The 17701-nt window shown below is 43.5% G+C and overlaps 1 protein-coding gene across 5 annotated transcripts in view; it reads right to left on the bottom strand.

The window, feature by feature from the left end:
• LOC109316531 (pseudouridine-5'-phosphate glycosidase-like) overlaps positions 1–11300 on the bottom strand; it is a 41691-nt gene extending 30391 nt beyond the window's left edge. Inside the window, exons 1-5 of one of the 5 annotated variants that reach the window (XM_019544696.1) lie at positions 11195–11300; positions 8560–8663; positions 6261–6375; positions 2623–2797; positions 25–136 (exon numbers count right to left, since the gene is read on the bottom strand). In XM_019544696.1, the coding sequence (XP_019400241.1) occupies positions 25–136; positions 2623–2797; positions 6261–6375; positions 8560–8644 (487 nt within the window). In that variant the 5' untranslated portion in view covers positions 8645–8663; positions 11195–11300. Of the gene's footprint in view, positions 1–24; positions 137–2622; positions 2798–6260; positions 6376–8559; positions 8665–11141 lie in introns of those variants that run through there. The other 4 variants (XM_019544698.1, XM_019544695.1, XM_019544700.1 and 1 more) reach the window with 4 other exon arrangements.
• Positions 11301–17701: the final 6401 nt, after the last annotated feature.

Raw genomic sequence — 17701 nt, forward strand, 5'->3', positions numbered from 1 at the left:
AGCGAGGTGCAGTGTTTCTCTTACTTATCTCTCCTCCACGATGGACCCCTCCTATCCCTCCTGTCACAAACACGTGGATTCCTGCTTTGTGGGCTCCAATCATGGTCCCTGAGACAGTAGTACCACCGGATGAGCCCTGCCATGGAACAGTCAGTCATAATCCATACTCTCCCTTAGCAGTCACTAAGAACAGGAGCATAAATTAAGACACAGCTCTTAAGTGTAGTTGAGTCTCTTTGAATGTAACTTATCCACAATGTGAAAAAAGATATAAATGTAAGCTGCGTCCGTATTCTTGTTGGTAATGCTTGTTGCTATTCTTGGTAGAGCCAGCCTCTATCCTGTTTATCTAGGCATTTATGCTTGGGGGGCGGGGAGGGGGGGATTGCTGGATCTTCTGGCATCTCAGTAAGTGAATTACACTAATGTGGGTTTTCTGCCATGGGAGTGAGCGTATGTAGGTGTGAAGAAGTCTAAATGGGTATACAGGAGTCTATCTTACACTATCTTACCTCTCCTGGCCAGGGTTGGGACTATCATGAGACACTTTACTGCAAAGTAGTGTAGTTTACTGCACAGTAAGCATGTGCATCTACACATGCACATGTTTACTGTGCAGTAAACCTTGGTAATCGCAAATAAATTTGCTACCTGCAAATGCAAGTAGCAAATTTACTTGCGAGTAGTTACTGCGCAGTAGTACTGATGTAGATGCCTGCCTGGGAACAAATCTGCTCCCGGTCAGCCAGCCACCAGGGGGCAGGAGATTGCTCCCTGCCCCCTGGAGCCGCCTGCTGCAGGTGGGGCTCTGCCACCAGATCCTGGGCAAGGAATTAAGTCATGCTGCCCTGGCAGCAGGGAGCTCCAAGCCCCTCGCTCCAAGATCGTGATCAGGCAACAGAGGGAGGGAAGATCCTGATTTCCCAGTACCAGCTCTGTGGTCACAGGGCTTGGGGTGAGAGATCCTTATCTCCCAGAGTCAGCCCTGCAACCATGGAGCTGGCACTCAGAGCTCCCTTCTGGCAGGGGCTGGAGAGCCTGTTCCCTGCCCAGCTCTGTGATTGCACAGCCAGGTGAGGAACAGGCTGGGGAGCTTGTTCCCCGTTCAGCTCTGCGTAATCATGGAGCAGGGGCTGGGAACTGTCCTGCTCACAGGCAGGTCCCAGCTATGAGCCCCAATCAGGTGATCGAGGCATGGGGCTTGGAAGGATATGCAGGTGTGGGGCAGGTCCCAGCCCCCTGCCCCATCTGCTGAGGGGGCAGCTAGTAGCGGGTCCCTGGCCGGGCAGGAAATTTCCCCTCCCCTGCAGCTCTTTCCAAGTCCCCTGCCCCAATCAGGGAGCCAGGGCTGGCAGCTCCCTGCTGCTGAGGCAGGGGGACATTGTCCCCACCCTGGCAGTAGGCAGCCCCCTGGGCAGGAAACAGCAAAAGTGCTCCCACATCCCTGTAGCTTACTTGCAAGTAAACTGATCTTGGATCAAATGGATGCGTAGACTCACCCAGTATGAGGCAAGACAACTAGCTGAGTTGCAAATATAAGAAAACTAGTTTCATCTGACTCTTCCCATTCTTCCCTAGAGTAATAAAGTGTAGTCTAAGACTTGTCTACCATAGAGAGCATCATACCTCTCTCAGCAGAGAGTCTAGTAGTCATATTGGAAAAACCTGTGGTGTAAACCTGACATCATAAGCCTTTTCCCCTTAAATTTCTGTGATGCACATATCTGCTACCAGATTGTGCATTGGATAGCAACAGTGATGAACTGATGAATAAAAAGGATACAAAAGTATTATTTTCCTAGTACAAGGAAAAGAATGATTGGTAATAGTGTGACTACATATGAGAGGGAAATCTGTTCAATATTGCTTACAAGATGTTGCATAACCAAATAATACATCTCCCCAAAGGACAGCATTATGGCTGCTATTGTCAGAAAGATATCAGATCAAATTCTCTTTTGATGGAAATGGAATGAATGGTGCTGTTAGCATTTACACAAGCAGAGAATTTGACCCATCATTTCTATAACAGGCATCTTTCATTTAGCACAGTGTTCCCATTCCTGGGTATCCTGATGTGACTGTCTCTCGATTCTCATCTTGGCAGATGACAGGTTCCAAAGTAGACATTCCCATTCTGCCTAAAAGTCAGCACAAAAGCTGTAATGCTTTTGGAAGGGAAAGAAGAGTCTCTCATCATGAATGCTCCATGTGTATAGGAGCACTGTGGGCTCCTATACACGTGGGTGAAGTCTGCTCCAATGCGCTGCAGATCCATCGCATCAATTAATTGAGTCTCCTGGAGCACGGGCAGCAGAATCTTTTAGTACAGACACTACAATATGAGTACTCTCGAGTACTCCTACCTAGCCCTTATTTTCCTGCTGTGAGCCAAAATAAAATTATTTCCTTTGGGAAGATGTCGTGGCTGTGGTTTTCTAGCTTCGGTGATTTTGACTCTCACTAGGAACATGTTCTGTACTTGTGCCAGTTTACCAGTAAAGTGGTATTTTATATGACATCACCGGGACTTAGAAATATATCTGCCACCAGCCTTTATGCTGGACAGTACATTATTGCTATAAAGAAAATATGATGCTATTCAAGGTCTATATACAATACCTGGCTGAGAACGTAGGGAAGATCTCTTCGAGATACCTTAACTAAATTTTCACTCTTTGCCAGAAAGTGAAGTTCCTCGTCATTGAGGCCAATGTGAATCTTCCCATTTAAAATGCCCACAGTTGCTGGCACAGATCCATGTGTCCTCACAATTTCTTCCACATTTCTAGCCATACTGGAATAATACACACAGTGCAAGAAGCAAAAGAAAAGGATCAAATGAGAGGTTTTCTCAGATCTCTTTGCCACTGGTTCCAAGTTCCCACTTTTAATAATCATCCCCTCAAATTTTGCTAAATGTAGTTCCTCTCCTGCTATCTTCAGCTAGCAAAAGTCTGGTCCTAATACTCAGAGGCATAGAGTTCCTTAAATCTCACATTACAAAACTGACAGTGTTTTATACTTCTTAAAAGCATGTTGTTTACATTTAGTTTTCTGGAAGTGTCTGAAGGACTGACTGGCCTGGCTGTTCTTCATAGCCTAGAGGGAAATCTAATTTGTAGTAGAGGTCCTAGTACTTGTTTTCCATCCCTAATATCCAGCTATGACTGTTTTTACTCATGAACAAGTAAGTTCATGCATGACTGGTGCCTCTGGAGCCTGCAGGGGCACCCGCAAAAGCCAGCAGGGATGGAGCTGGCGAGCACCAGCAGAAGCCGCTTGTGGCATCGGTGGTGGGGACGGCCCTGTCAGGAGGGGCATGTGCCCTCCTGTGTGCTCCCTACCAGTCACCTATGAGTAAATTGTATATGCCCATTGTCACTTATCCATGCTGACTTGGTAATAAGTGAGAGCTCAGGTAAGTATTGTAGAAGAGACTAAGAACTCTTTCTAAACTGCAGTTACTCATTTGCATAAATATATATGGCAAATCAAACTGATTATGGAAGTGATTTGTTTCCACTAACTTAATTTCTTATGTCTTACCAGCCCCTCAATCCACCAAACAGCTGATGACAAGTATCATGGAAATGAACAGCAATTATCTGTATGTTATGGAAGCAATTACACATAATCATGTACCTGGTTCTGTTAAGGTGCGTCTACATGTGCATTAACACACTTTAGTCAATGCACATTAAATCTAGTACGTCCATTGTGAGGTACTAGGAAAATGAGCATTAGCCTGTCTTAACTAAATAGCGTGGTTTTAAGTGACACTAAATGCGCATTAGCCAATTGTAATGTACATTAACTTGAATAGCACTGTGGGCTCCTATACACATGGGTGAAGTCTGCTCCAATGCGCTGCAGATCCATCGCATCAATTAATTGAGTCTGCTGGAGCACGGAAACTGACATGCTCCAGCAACCTTCCGTGTCACGTGTATTGACATCTCTGTGTGCCCCTGCACTGAAAAAATGGTGGTGGGGCACTTTGAAATAAAACACATTTGATGAGCCCTGGCTCAAAGTGCCCCACCATCATTTTTTCAGTGTGGGGTTGTGCAGGGATGCTGATACATGTGACACACAGATGCTTTTAATTAGCATTGCTTGCTAATTAAAGTGACTGGCACCGCGTCCCAGAGGACATGTGAAAATGCCCATGTTTTTTAGTGACACTTTAATACATATTACAATAGAATAATGCATTAAAGTGCACATTAAAGTGCACGTGTAACTATTTCTATATCTGTGGAGTACAGTGAGATCTGAGGTTGGAAACCAAGTCCTGTCAGCTACTAAAAAAATTAGGGTGTTCAGTAGAAATGAACTTTTGGAAGGGTAAAGTTGGTTTATGTAGAACATTTTTAGATTGGCTGGCAAATGTTCCTTCACTACATATCTCCATATTCAAACTCTTTGCCAATCAGATTCCTTATCTCATAATCCTGATGTTCGATGTAGACAGCAACAGTGCTGAAGATTACAATCTGACGCAGAGCACTAGTCAGCTACAAGTTGATCTTTTCAGGTTGTATATTTATTAATTTGTGAAACTAAATAATTTCTTACTGAGCAGGACACCAGTACGGGAAGGTTCTTTTTTCCCCCAGGCTGATTTGATACCCACACCGGGTCACCTCAAGCTTCTCACAGAAACAAAGGTCACTGTTTGTTCTTTGCCACAGAAAAACAATGGCCATATATAAAATAATTAGAAAATTCAGTACTGTTACCTTTTGATACTGTGTTTGGAGGCTAAACAAGAATGTGGGTAATTGCCTTTGGGAAACTGGTTTCATTTTTGGCATTGTCACTCAGAGAAATAAGATATCTGGAGCATACCGATAATTAAAGGGTTGGTAGCAGAGGCAGGGTTCTTCTGTACAGATGAACAGCAACAGAATGGGAAGGGAGTCCAGGAAAATATTGTTGTGGTATCTGCTCTTTTAACTATCAATAAACAGACAGTACGTCTACATGAGACGCTTACTACACATTACGCATAGTAGTGCGGTGGCCAAAAACCGTGCTAATAGCCTACTGCGTGGTGTTATTAAGCTAACGTGCAGTAAGCATTATAAAATAACTATGCACGAGAGCTAGTGGGCAGTAACTCTACTTACTGCGGTTTTAGTTAGTACTTCATTAGGCAAGTACTAAATTAAATGTTCAGTAACTAAGGCGCATTAATGAATGTGTAGGTGCACTCAGATGAAACCATTGGATCCCAACTATTTCTTCATGGTTTATAGACGACATAAGGTAAGGCAGATTTGCACCTTTCTGCAGTCTCTTCTAAGCCTCTGATGAAGTAAACTGCTGCTTACAAAAGCTTATGCATCTCTGATTTGGTTAGTCTATAAAGTGCACATCTGTCCTGCCTCTTGCCTGCCTTCAGGCTAAAATGGCTAATTTCCTCCCTCTTATAAAGGACATTCCCAGAGAGACCCAGGATTACTCCATACAAACTGTAATTACTCTGAAGTCACAACTTTCCTCTGTACCCACAATTAATATGGGTTTAGGAATATACATACTGTATTTCAGCTGCTCTGCAATAACTGACTCTCTGCCCCTTTTCCCCTATGGTGACATCTAAATTAAGACAGTTTAATTTTTGAAACAGGGAATGAAACAGTGCTAAATTTCCCTAATCTATCTTATATTTACCTCAGGGTAACTGCTGGTTTGTGAACAATTCATGTGCCTCTAATTAACTGGGGTAGGGACTTATTATGTATCAGGTACTTGAACACAGTAACTGTTCAAGTGTCTATTCCTAACCCATGTTAAATGAAAGCTAAACCAGGGCAGCTTTGACTTGTTTTATTCAGGGATAAGCTATCCCAGGTTAGCTCTTACTGGGGGGTAAAGTGGGCATAGGGACAGCTACTGTGGAGCACACACACCAATGATCATGTAGATGGGAGTTGTACAAAATGATCTGGTTGCTAGTAAAGTTGACCGAAAAAAGTTAGTGAATCTCTGGACTACAGAGAGAGAGAATTTTTTCTTGTAAAACTAGGGGCTGAGAATGTTCTTTCTGTGTTTGGAAGCCCAGAGGTATGTGTTTTGTTTCAGAGGTCATATTTTGCCAGCCTGCCATACCCTTGGTTTCCCTTCATGGTCTAGGGAGCTGTTGGGACTTTACAGATTTTTCTATATTTGATGTCCCAACAGGCCCATAGGTTATCAGACACAGCTTGCTACTCTGCTGCACTAGAAGAATCAAATAATCAAATCCGCACCTCAAATTCTGGGGATAGGGCATGCCATGTGTAATGATGGCGCTCTCCAAGGCTACAATCGGTCTCCCACTGGCCAGAGCTTCCTGCACAGAAGACTGAACCCTGAAATGAGCATCTGTGAATAAAAAACACTAAAATGGTTTAATATCATAGGTTGATTAGAGATTTCTTATTTTACCAAGGTGACACAGCAAGAGAACAGCTGTACAGGAAATTGGAGAAGCAAACTAGGGTGAGTACTCAATCTATTTTTTGTGGATCCTTCCTGCGCCCTGCAAAGTTATGCAGGAAGCAAAAACTCATGAAATTGCAAAACCTAATTGTATTTCTCTTCCTGCACCAGCATTTGGAAGTCTGAAACCTCTGCCTCTCTTGAAGACACCCAAATCCAAGAAATATCAGAAAAAGCTAAAAAAAATTAAAACAAAAATTCAGAAGCAGCACATTGTATAATTCACAGGATTCTTTTAAGATTAAATGGTTAAAAAGTGCACTCAGACATTTCAACTTCTCATAAAATCATTGGTGCTTCAAGCCAGAAAAGAATTGCTCATTCCAAATCTAATTGCAAGGAAAGTTTTGGGGAGAGACTGCTAAGAACTTGTTTCATGTCAGATCAGCATCTATAAAATATTATAGCCAGGAATTATGAAGGCCCAAATTGAAACCTATATGACAAAAATTACACCAGATTTAGGCATTTTTTAAGAATAACGCCATGCTTGAAGAGTTGCTGGGTTTCTTTTAGCCTCAGATCAATTATTAATTATTAACTGTATTGTATTAGCTATCAGTAATGCATGCCCCTCATGCCAGGTACAGTATACACACAAAATAGAAAGTCAATTGTCCCAACTGAGTTTCATTTCCATCTGATGCTTAGTGCTCTTTTTACTAATGGTTAGTAGTCCAAAGTTGCTGAGACATTAAAATGTACACACATCACTCCTGAAATCCAGACTTTTAAAACAGTTGTCAATCAGTCGCAGACTGACCATTGTGGGCCTGATTTTCCTCTTTATAGATGTGTGAATAATTGAAACTTCAGGTCAGCGGCCAAGCTGGAAAAAAAGGGTCTGGATCAATCTGAAATAAAAATGTATTGTTTCTTCATGCCAAAACAACCCACTCAAAAATTGTTTCACAGGTTGAAGAAAATGTTCCTTTGAATACCAAACTGAACAGTTTGGAATTCTGCATTTGTAATAAAAGCAAGGGAAGACAGGCTAGGTTCATAAAACAACTAATGAAGGAGGTTCCCATTTTACCCAAATAGTCCAGCAGTTAGGCTGTTGAAGATGTGGGAGACACGGAGTCAATTCTCTCCCTTGTCTCTTCTTTGGGGAGCGCCAGAACCGCAGAGCTAAAAGGTAAAGTGAACCCCTTCAAGCTCTCCTACTGGACCTGTTCCATTTTGCATGGAATATGGAAATAGTCATGGAGCCACAGAGACAGTGGTTAGGTGGTTAGTACACACACACAAGATTTGGGACAGCTGGAGATCAGTGCCTGTTCCAATTAATTAATTTATGAAAAATGAAAAAGTATCAACAGGAGGGTACCCCACCCCAGAGTACCCATTAGCCTCTTGTTAAGATAGTCTTCATGGAGGTAGGACAACTCAAATCAAATCCCTACAGGAAAAAGATGGACTTGAAGTTAGCTCTTCCACATCTTGGGTCAGTAACCATTTCCTTGGGCTAATGGGTAAAGTAAGAACAACCATCATACTTAATTTCGCCTCTCCCTTCAATTTTTACTAGAAAAAACTAGTCAGTAAATGCAGCTTGAATTCACTTATATTTTCAAGATGACTGAAACTGCATTTTTTGGTGAAGACACTATTTAACAAAAAATCACTAAGTTTTGCTCCTTCCCTACTATTTTTGCAGCTGTGACATTTCACTGACTTCAGTGAATTAACTGCAATTGATATGGGGAGAACTCAGACATTCAAGTCTGCCACTATCTGAGCAACGTGTGGGCATTAAAATATGGGAGCTGTTAGTGTCAAAAGACCACGAAAACTAAGATGTTGTTACAGTATCATACACCAACATATCACTTAGTGTTTATGTGTGTGTATGTGTACACACACACATACATATTCAAGAGATATAGTAACAGAAATTCTATGTGAAATGAGTTTTGAAGGGTTTCAAGGTTCCTTATGCAGTCTGAGAGAGTTGCCTCTACTTGCTAATTTTATCACTGCACTGTTCAGGCACTGACATTGCCATTACTGTGTTTTGAGGAAAGCATTATCATGATTGTGACATTTTCAGAGCATGCTACTCACCATGCAGAAATCTTCTCACCTGGATGATGCTATATGTCACTGCAGCCATGCGACTTCCCAGCCTACAGGCCAGCTTCCCAATCATCTTGTAAACAGGGATGGCACTGTGAGAAGAGCAGAATCATGCAAAATGAAAGTAGTCCGGAAGGAAGTAATCTGATCCTTTCCCAAACCACTTATGAATTGTGAATGGCAGACTGGCCCACTGTTATTTCCATATAGGAAAACCTTATGCCTGTGGTAGAATAGGGACTGATACAAAAAAGTAAGTGCAATATATAAAGTACTTTTTGAAGCAGTCTTGGATAAGGAAAGTGGGGTAAACAGTTAGAGAAAAAGCCAACAAACGGAAAGGTGGAGAAATTGTAACCGGAGAGAGAGACAAAGATAGACCAGTTTCCCCAGAGGTGCAACTCTAGCCTTACTTTCAATTTTTTTTCTGAGTAAGTACTAGGGGCTAGAGGCAAGGAGATGCAGTTCAGTCCACATGAAAGCTGCTTCAGTTCTTCTACAAAAACAATTTTTGGCTCTAAGCAACTTCTGTTTGCTTCAGTTAAACTATTACTTTGTTTAGGTAGCTAAATGGATGAATGAATAGGTAGGTGGATAGGTGACCTTGTGGTTAAGGTAGTGGACTGTGACTGTGACTTGGAAGAATATGGCTCTGTGTTTGGCTCTTTCACCATCTTCCTCAAGAATCATGGGCAAAACACTAAAGCATCTCTTGTTTTCTAAGTCCCCATCAGTAAAATGGGTCTAAAGCTTCCTTTTTTTCATCCTTAAATCAGCCTTGCTTACTTAAACCATAAATCCTTCAGGGTTGAAATTGCATTATTGTTTGTTTGTTCAGTGCCTTGGTACAGAGCGGGCACAGATAGAAGTGACAATTTTTGCCTGATCTGGCCACAGAAAGTGGCGTATAGCTGTAACCATACACAAGTACACAGCTGCAGACAGCTTCAAAAATGGCCAATCCAGTGAAAATCTGAACCCTCACTGCATGAGAGGTGAGATGAAAATGGTTCAAAACACAGCGTCTTCTGTAACTTCTGTCTGTGCTGCCTACCAGCATTTTCATTTATAGCAGAGAACTGCACTTCTGTCTGCACCCTGAGTTCCTGATTGGAGTGCAGACCTTTAGCACTACTAATATTCATTCATACCCCTACTTTATTTAGAATCTCAGGAATATATCTATAAGGGAGAGATTGGGAGTGAGGCAGGAAATAGTTCTGTTAGACATCTGTCAAGCCACCAGAACAGAAGTTGCCAAGAAACATTGGATACTCCCTACCTAAACATCTGACCAAATTCAATTGTCCGTACTCCATTTTTCCTTAGTCTCTACTCAGACAAAAACCCCACTTTGTTTTTGGAATCAGATCGTGATCCATCTTTAGGAAAATGTCCATTCTATACAGGTGATCTCTACTTGAGCTGTACCAATTACAGCATTTTTGGATGTCCCTCCAGCAATTGACTACCTAACTCCAATTCTCACCAAGTCATCAGGCCTTGCTACAAACCCAGATGACAGGTGTGCTCCTTCATCAACACAGACTGGAACATCACTGGACTAAGCAACATTTTAATATCAGGGTGCATTTTGTTCCTCCACCCACACCATGTAGGCCATCACTTCCTGCCAGTCCCCCTGTGCTGTCTCCAGCCAGTTGAGGCAATCTCTATATAAAATATGAGTGGATGTTGATATGGCATCAATTCCAGAAACGCACAAAAGCCCACAGAATAACATTTTAACTCCATTAATAGAACAAAACCAAACCATTACAAACCAACTTGACCAGGAGATTTCAGAAAATAAATCATCCACAAACTCAGTTGTATTAAACATGTTCTCAAAAGGGACTATAGATTTTTATTCTATAACTTGGAGTAGCTGTTTACTTGAGTGTCCTGCAATGTGTTAACTGCCTTGTTCATCTCAACTTATCTAATCAACTCATTTATTACCTCTCTTAGCAGCATCCCCTCTCCCTATCCTTTCCCCTTCTACATAAAAGGTTTTCTTTCTGCCACTCCCTTCACAGCATTTGGCAAAGTAGATTGCTGCTTATGAAAGCTCATGCCTCTCTGAATCAGTTTGTCTCTTAAAGTGTCACCCTGCCCTACCATCCTGTCTGACCTCCAGAGTTCATGCAAAGTTTCTAGTTTTGCTTTGTATGACTTTGCATGCACAAAAAATTCATCCTTTTTCTAATTCTAAGTTATATGGAATGCATGAGTTGGTTCCAGTGAGTTTTACTCTGCATTTGATCAAGCCTAAAAACTCAAGTTGCACCTGTTTCTGGATGAAAACCAGCTTGTTTTCAGCTGAAACTCAACATTTGCTGACATTCACTGGAAGCTCAGCCAACATCCATTCCGTTTTTCAGCCCAGATTTGCTGAAAGATTTTTAAATGCCATAGCTCTTTAGCCAGTCAAGCTTGAACCTTTGGTTTGCAACAAAAGTTTAGGAGTTTCATGACAAAAATTTGACATAGCTATAGTTGCAACGAGTCTTCCCCCATGTAGGCTCTTCTCCAAACCCTCCCAACCAGCTGCCCATTGTTTTACACACCATTAACATTCAGTTTTGTTATGCAGTGGTCTGGCATTTCCTCAGTCTCTTACCTCTGGGTGTCTGCCTGACGGATTTAGTTGTGGTCTGCAAGCAGTTTGCTCGTGAACAGCTCTGCAGGGGGGAAGGGTCTGTGGGACTGGCATCAGAATTGGCTAGAGCTGCCCTGCGTTCCAGCGACACATTCAGTGCTGAGACAGTCCATTTATTATTAACTTCATGAGCAGCTGGGCTCTCAAACTGCTCCGTGTCTGAGGGAAAGGGAGGATTTCACAACTGCCTAGGGGCAGCCTGTGTGATTTCTTTTGCTCACTCGGTGCCAGATTTCTTTAATCTCTTTTCATATTGATTCTCTTTTTCTCCATTTTTCATATTCCTTTGTCGTTTGTATTGGGTTAATGTGGTGCTTTTGAAAGATACTGAAATGACCTTAAAGATTTAAGATTCAGTTATTTATTCATAGACAAAACAGGAAGTAAAATTCCAGGCTTCCTCTAAAGCCCTGCCAACATGGAGGTGGTAAACCCATACCAGAGACAGAGTTGATAGTTCATTCTAAAGCCCATTTGGTTCTTGTTCTCTGGAATGAGGGCTGGTCTGGGTGGGAATGTTTCTGACACGGATGCCTGTTCACTTGAAAATCTTGAAACTGGACACAGTACTCCATGCAAGTCCTAACCTATGTTGAATAGAATAGAAAAATCACTTCCCATTATTTGCAAGTGACGTTCCTGTTACTATAACCCAGCATACTGTTGACATGTTTTACAACAAGAGCATACTGTTGGTTCATATTCAACTGCTGGTCTGCAATAACCCCCAGGTTCTTCTCTATAGTACTGCAGCCTAGCCAGTCATTCCCCCGTCTGTATTTGTTCATGTAATTATTCTGTCCCGAATGCAGCACTTTGCACTTGTCCTCATTGAATCTCATCTGATTGTCTGATTGCAGACCATTTCTCCAGCCTAGTCACATCATATATATATATATATATATATATATACTGCAATCAATATATATGTGTGTGTGTGTATATGTGTGTGTGTGTGTATACATATACATATATATATACACACACACACACACACACACACACAAGAGTCTATATATATAGACTGACTGCAGGCCATTTTTCCAGCCTGTTCACATCAGATATATATATACTTATTTATTTTATATCTATATATCTGATGTGAACAGGCTGGAAAAATGATCTGCAATCAGTTAATATATATAACAATACATACACATAACATACAATTAGATAGTGTTTTTCTGCAGGGGATACTTCAGCTCAAGGTTGTATATATCTTTTACTTACTAGGTGGATTCAGAATTGTCACAACTGTTCTGTACAGTTTAAGTAAAGTAATGAGTAATCCATTGTTTTCATAACAAAGGAATCAGAACATGTAACTGATTCTAGAGAGATCAGGAAAACAGTAAATCATAAACGATCAAACATTCATGTATGTAGGCTTGCTCTTTCTAAAAGATGGTTTAACAACCTTTACTAATGTCTGTATTACTGCAAATATTAATGTTTCCTTCTTGCTTGCAGACTACTTCTGGGAAACTGCGCCTAAAACTTGCAGAAATAAAAAGATCATGTAATTCTGACCTGTGCATTTTTTGCTGGGAATAAGTAGGCATGAATTCCTGCATAAATTAGTGTCTTGATGAATCAAACTCTCTTCTTTTGCTGGCAATAGACAGACATACAGATATACAGATATGAAGAATGAATGTGTAGTGAATAAAATTTACATTTATACATTTACAATGGCTTCCTTTTACTTTCACTGTGATCTTCTTAGATTGAAGTACTGTAGAAATCCATCTGGGCTATCACATTTTGGCAGGCTACCAGACAAGATGATTTAGTAATCAGGAGGGCTACTCAGTTTCTGGACCCTGTTTAGTAATTTGAAACTTTATCCTGGAACCTTCTCATGCAGTGTGAGCTCAGTGAGCAGTTCTCTGTATCAGAAAACCCAGATGCAAGAGATCCTAAGAAAAGGCAGTCTTCTGTTTACAGCTTTCCGTGGGCGTGTTTCTCCCTAAACCAAGTGAAAACTAGTCTCTGTGGGCATTTTTACATGTGCTTCTGACGCAGTGCTGGGTGCTTTTGATTAGCGAGCTGCACTAATTCAAAGCACCCGTGTGTCACTTGTATCGCAGCGCAGCATGTCTGTGCGCTGAGAAAATGGCAGTGGGGCACTTTGAAGTAAAGCACTTTGAATGTGTTTTATTTCAGAGCTCACTGCTGCTATTTTCTCAGCGTGGAGACACACTGCGCCACTGGTACCTGTGATGTGCAAGACTGCTGGAGTGCATCAATTTACGTGCTCCAGCATACTCGATTAATCGTTGGATTTCCAGCACGTCAGAGCAGGCTCACCGCATGTGTGTAAGTAAGGTTGTCAAGACTGTAGCTTAGCTGTTCAGCCAGGCCACTAATAAGCCTCTGAAACAGAGGGTACAGGGCCACTATACTATGCTGGTCATATGAAGGTAAATTTCTGCTTCTTGTACATACTTCAGATATCTGAAGTAAAAGTGTTACATCTTTTACAAACAAAATATGAACTTCTGTGAACAAAACCCAGCAAACAAACCTCTTTTCACTTTTTTTTTTCCAGCATCAAAGCTGTTGCCTAATTTTTCCTGTAACAGAATGAGTTACTTCATTGTTGAATGATCCCCCATTTAAGGCTTGTAGCAATGAACTAGAAAGAAATCGGGAAGTGCGGGGAACGATGCTATAGGGACACAGGCAGCAGGTAGGAGGGGGTGGGGAATTCAAAAAGACTGATCACTGGAGATGGTCACACAGAGGAAAGTTTATTAGTTGGGAGTCATCTGGTCAGATTCTAAACTAAAGGCAGTTAGTACCAGAAGCTCTAGGGAAAGGACCAACATATAAATCTCCGTCTTTAATTTGCCATGCCTGCTGCTGTCACTGATCAGGAATGTCCAGCTGCTGCCATGGCTGAAAGGCCTTTAAGTTTTTGTTGTTGGTGCTTTTCTGTAAAGGATTCAGAAAGCTCCAGCCAATATCAAATGGAGAGAAAGAGAGAATAAGGAAATCACCTTGATTTCAAAGGAATTATGTGCCTATATACATTTGAGGAGCTGGGTCCTTGAAACAGAGAAGCTGCCATGCAGCTACTGCCTTTTAATGCTTTGATGATTCTTATATTTTAGCACCCATCCCACTGGTAACCTTCCCTTTCTCAGGAAATTGCCTAAAAACAGCTTTTTTGACATTGTGTTCTCAAATCCATATTCAGACCATGTTCACACCACATATTCATACCATGAACAGCATTTTACTGCATGTAGTTTGTAAACTACTTCTCTCTTGTACCAGTCTTTCCTTTTCACTCTTCGTCCATCTTGTTCCTGACTTTACAGCTTTGTTAAGCAGATGTTGTCAGCTACCTCCTTTTACAATTTTGCTTTCATCTGACCGTATTTTTTTCCTTGCTGGGCGTGTCTACACGTGCACTTTAATGCACAGTAGCTTATTTTACTGCGCATTAAAGCATCATGTAAAAAATAGCCATTATGCTAATGCATGGTAAAATAGACTACAGGCAACCCCCGCTTAATGCGGTTTCGCCTACCGCTCATTTAAAATATGTACCTGGTTTCACTTAGTGCGCAGAGTGTCTCATTATAATGCTCAGCGCGGGGCTGGGGCAAAGCAGCAATGGCAGCAGCAGAGGCAGCAGCGGCAGCAACAGAGAGTGAAGAGGTGAGTGACAGCCAGCGTGGGCTCAGAGCAAGGCAGCAGGAGAGTGGGGTTTGCTCCTGCACATGGTGCTGGAATTGGCGGGAAGGAGTGGTGGCGGTGAGAAGGGGGAGTAGGAGGATGCATGACTGTGGAGCCAAGGCTGGTGCCCAGGCCCAGGGCCAGCAGGGCTCAGGGCAGGGTGGCAGGAGCGTGGCAGGAGTCCGCAGCCGGTGGGCAGATGGGAGAAGAGTGGTGATGGCAGCAAGAAGGAGCAGGTGGGCAGGTGTTATGAGTGTGGGGCCCAGGCTGGAGGGACGGTGGGAGTGCTGGGCCCAGGATGGCAGGACACGTGCTCATTGTCCCCCAGCCCCAGGCCGCAGTGGCGCCAAGCCTGCGGAGCTCCCCCATCAGTGGGCTGCAGCCCATGCCCTGTTCCAGTCATGTACTCACCTGCAGGGCATGGACACTGTCCTGAGCCTAAAGCAATCTGACTGTTGGACAGCAGAAGTGTGCGGTCTGGGCCAGCAGGTTGTGCAGAACCAATTATATTTATTTACATTAAATTGTACAGAGAAATGGGTTTCACTTAATGCTGTTTCACTTAGCGCTCAGTTTTTTCTGAACCAGTTAAGAGCGCTAAGCGGTGGTTGCCTGTACTGTGCATTAAGGTTCACCTAAAAAGTGTGCGTTTGCACTACTGCGCATTAGGACGGCCTAATGCACCTTTATTTAGTACCTCACACTGGTGGGCGCCTATACACAAGAGCAGAGGCTGCTCTGTCACACTGGAATTCAGCACATTGGAGCAGACTTGATTATTCGAGTCTGCTGGAGCATGGCAATTACTGTGCTCCAGGATGCTCCTGAGTCTTATCTATCAGTGTCCCTGTGCTTAAAAATGGTGGCAGGGGTGTTTGAACTAAAGCTGATCGAATGAGATTTAATATAAGCACCCCCGCCACCATTTTTAAGTGTGGGGACACTGATACACGAGACACAGCAGTGCTTTAAGTGGCTCTAATTAGCGTGTGCCCCCCCACACCGCCAGAGCATGTGTAAAAGTGCCCGGAGGTAGTAAATCTAATAAGCATTAGGAAAAGGGCATTTTTGCACATGTAGACATGCCTGTTGTGGTGGAAACAGGGCTGTCTGGGGCTGGGGGGAGAGAGAATCAGGGCAGCTGCCCCTGGGCCCCGTGCTTTGGGGAGCCTTGGGGAGCTGGACAGAGTGGTGCGGTGACTCCATGCTGCCGCCGGCTTCACGTCCAGCTACTTGCCACCTCCCCCTGCTGCTTCCTTATGTCCGGGGCAGGGCCCCGCCAGGCTGATTTGCCCCGGGCCCCGCTCCTTGCTCTGGTTGTCTCCGGGAAGAAACATCTTCTTTACACCAAGGCCCCTTTTTATTAAAGCCCCAGGGCTCCGGTCTGGACTTTCTGTTCTTTTCTTTCTGCCTTCCTGCATGTCTTATCTTTGCCCTAGCTCCTCTTTTTCTATGCTTTGGTTTCCCTCAGCGAAATACCTCAAAATAGGAATGTTTTGTTTGAACAGATGGGACATCCATAAACACAGTTGCATCTGCTCTCTCCTCTTGCAGCACAGATACTTCTCCTCTGCTTCTCTGGGCACCCTCAACTCTGAACTTATCTCCTCTAGCACTTCTCATTTCAGCCAGCCCATCTGGTACTACCCTGTTCCCACACCCCAGGGCTGGCAGAGATCAGAGATCCAGGCTATGTGCCAAATCTAGCCATGGAGCTACATCACCCAGGCCCCAACGCTGACCCCACACAGGGCCAATCTGGGACCCCCCACCCTGCATGCGCAGCACTTGCTATGGCCAGTCTGGGTCATGAGCAGCATTGCCAGCTCTTAACCAGGAAATCATTGTATTGGAAGCTCCAAATTATTGTCTTTGACGGAAAACTATTGTATACTGAAAAATATGCAAATATGCATGCAGATTCATCTTGTTATTTCCTTTATACTGCTCACTGTGAGTTGTTTAGCGAGCGAGTGAGATGTGGGCCTGCAGAGTCAAAGTATCTTTTTATTTCAAGCCATCAGAACAAAGGAGTGGTAGCAAATCTAGGAAGCTATGAAGACTCTTGGGTTTGCAAATTTCATAGGTATTCCTGGGCCAGTGAAGTTTTCAGGCATAGCTGTTCTTCTGGTGTGGTTTAGTACCTACTGGGGGCCTGGGGCTTAAAGCCCATTTTATGGAAACAGAAGGCTCCTCCCTTGGTTTCTTTTGCGGCCCTATGGATGAGGGCAGGTGAAACTTGGGGGCATCCAAGCTTCAAGACTTGGCCCTGCACATAGGATGCATGCCTAAAGACATTGGAAATATCTGAAGCTCCTGGAGGGGGTGGAGGATGCTTGCTGGTTGTAGGGCCATTTATGGTTCTGGGCGGGCTCCCTCACGGATTTGGACTCGATTCGGCTGACTTAGCTTGGAACATGAAAAAATGTCTTTAAATGGAAAAAAAAAGAGGAGTCACTGAAGACTCCCTGAGAGCAACTGGGGCTTTGCACCCACCGCATCAATGGGTTGCCTCGAAAATGACGGCACATTTTGAGCACCTTTATTATTATTGATCCTGAAAGAGCTGCAATTACGGTACGAATACGATAATTACGGTACAACCCGAGCATACTGCAGTGAGGGGCGGGCAGCAGGTACCCGCTCCAGCTGGTGCCGTGCGCAGCCGCCGTCCCCCTTCGTCCCCGTAGGCCCCGCCCATTCCCCGCCGCGTAACCGGGGAGCCGGCGCCCCGCCCGCCGGTGCCGTGGCCACCCCCGGCCTGGGTGTGACGAGCTTGCC

This window comes from Crocodylus porosus, unplaced genomic scaffold, assembly GCF_001723895.1.
Source record: "Crocodylus porosus isolate Cpor-Errol unplaced genomic scaffold, CroPor_comp1, whole genome shotgun sequence".
In the NCBI taxonomy this organism is placed as follows: Eukaryota; Metazoa; Chordata; order Crocodylia; family Crocodylidae; genus Crocodylus; species Crocodylus porosus.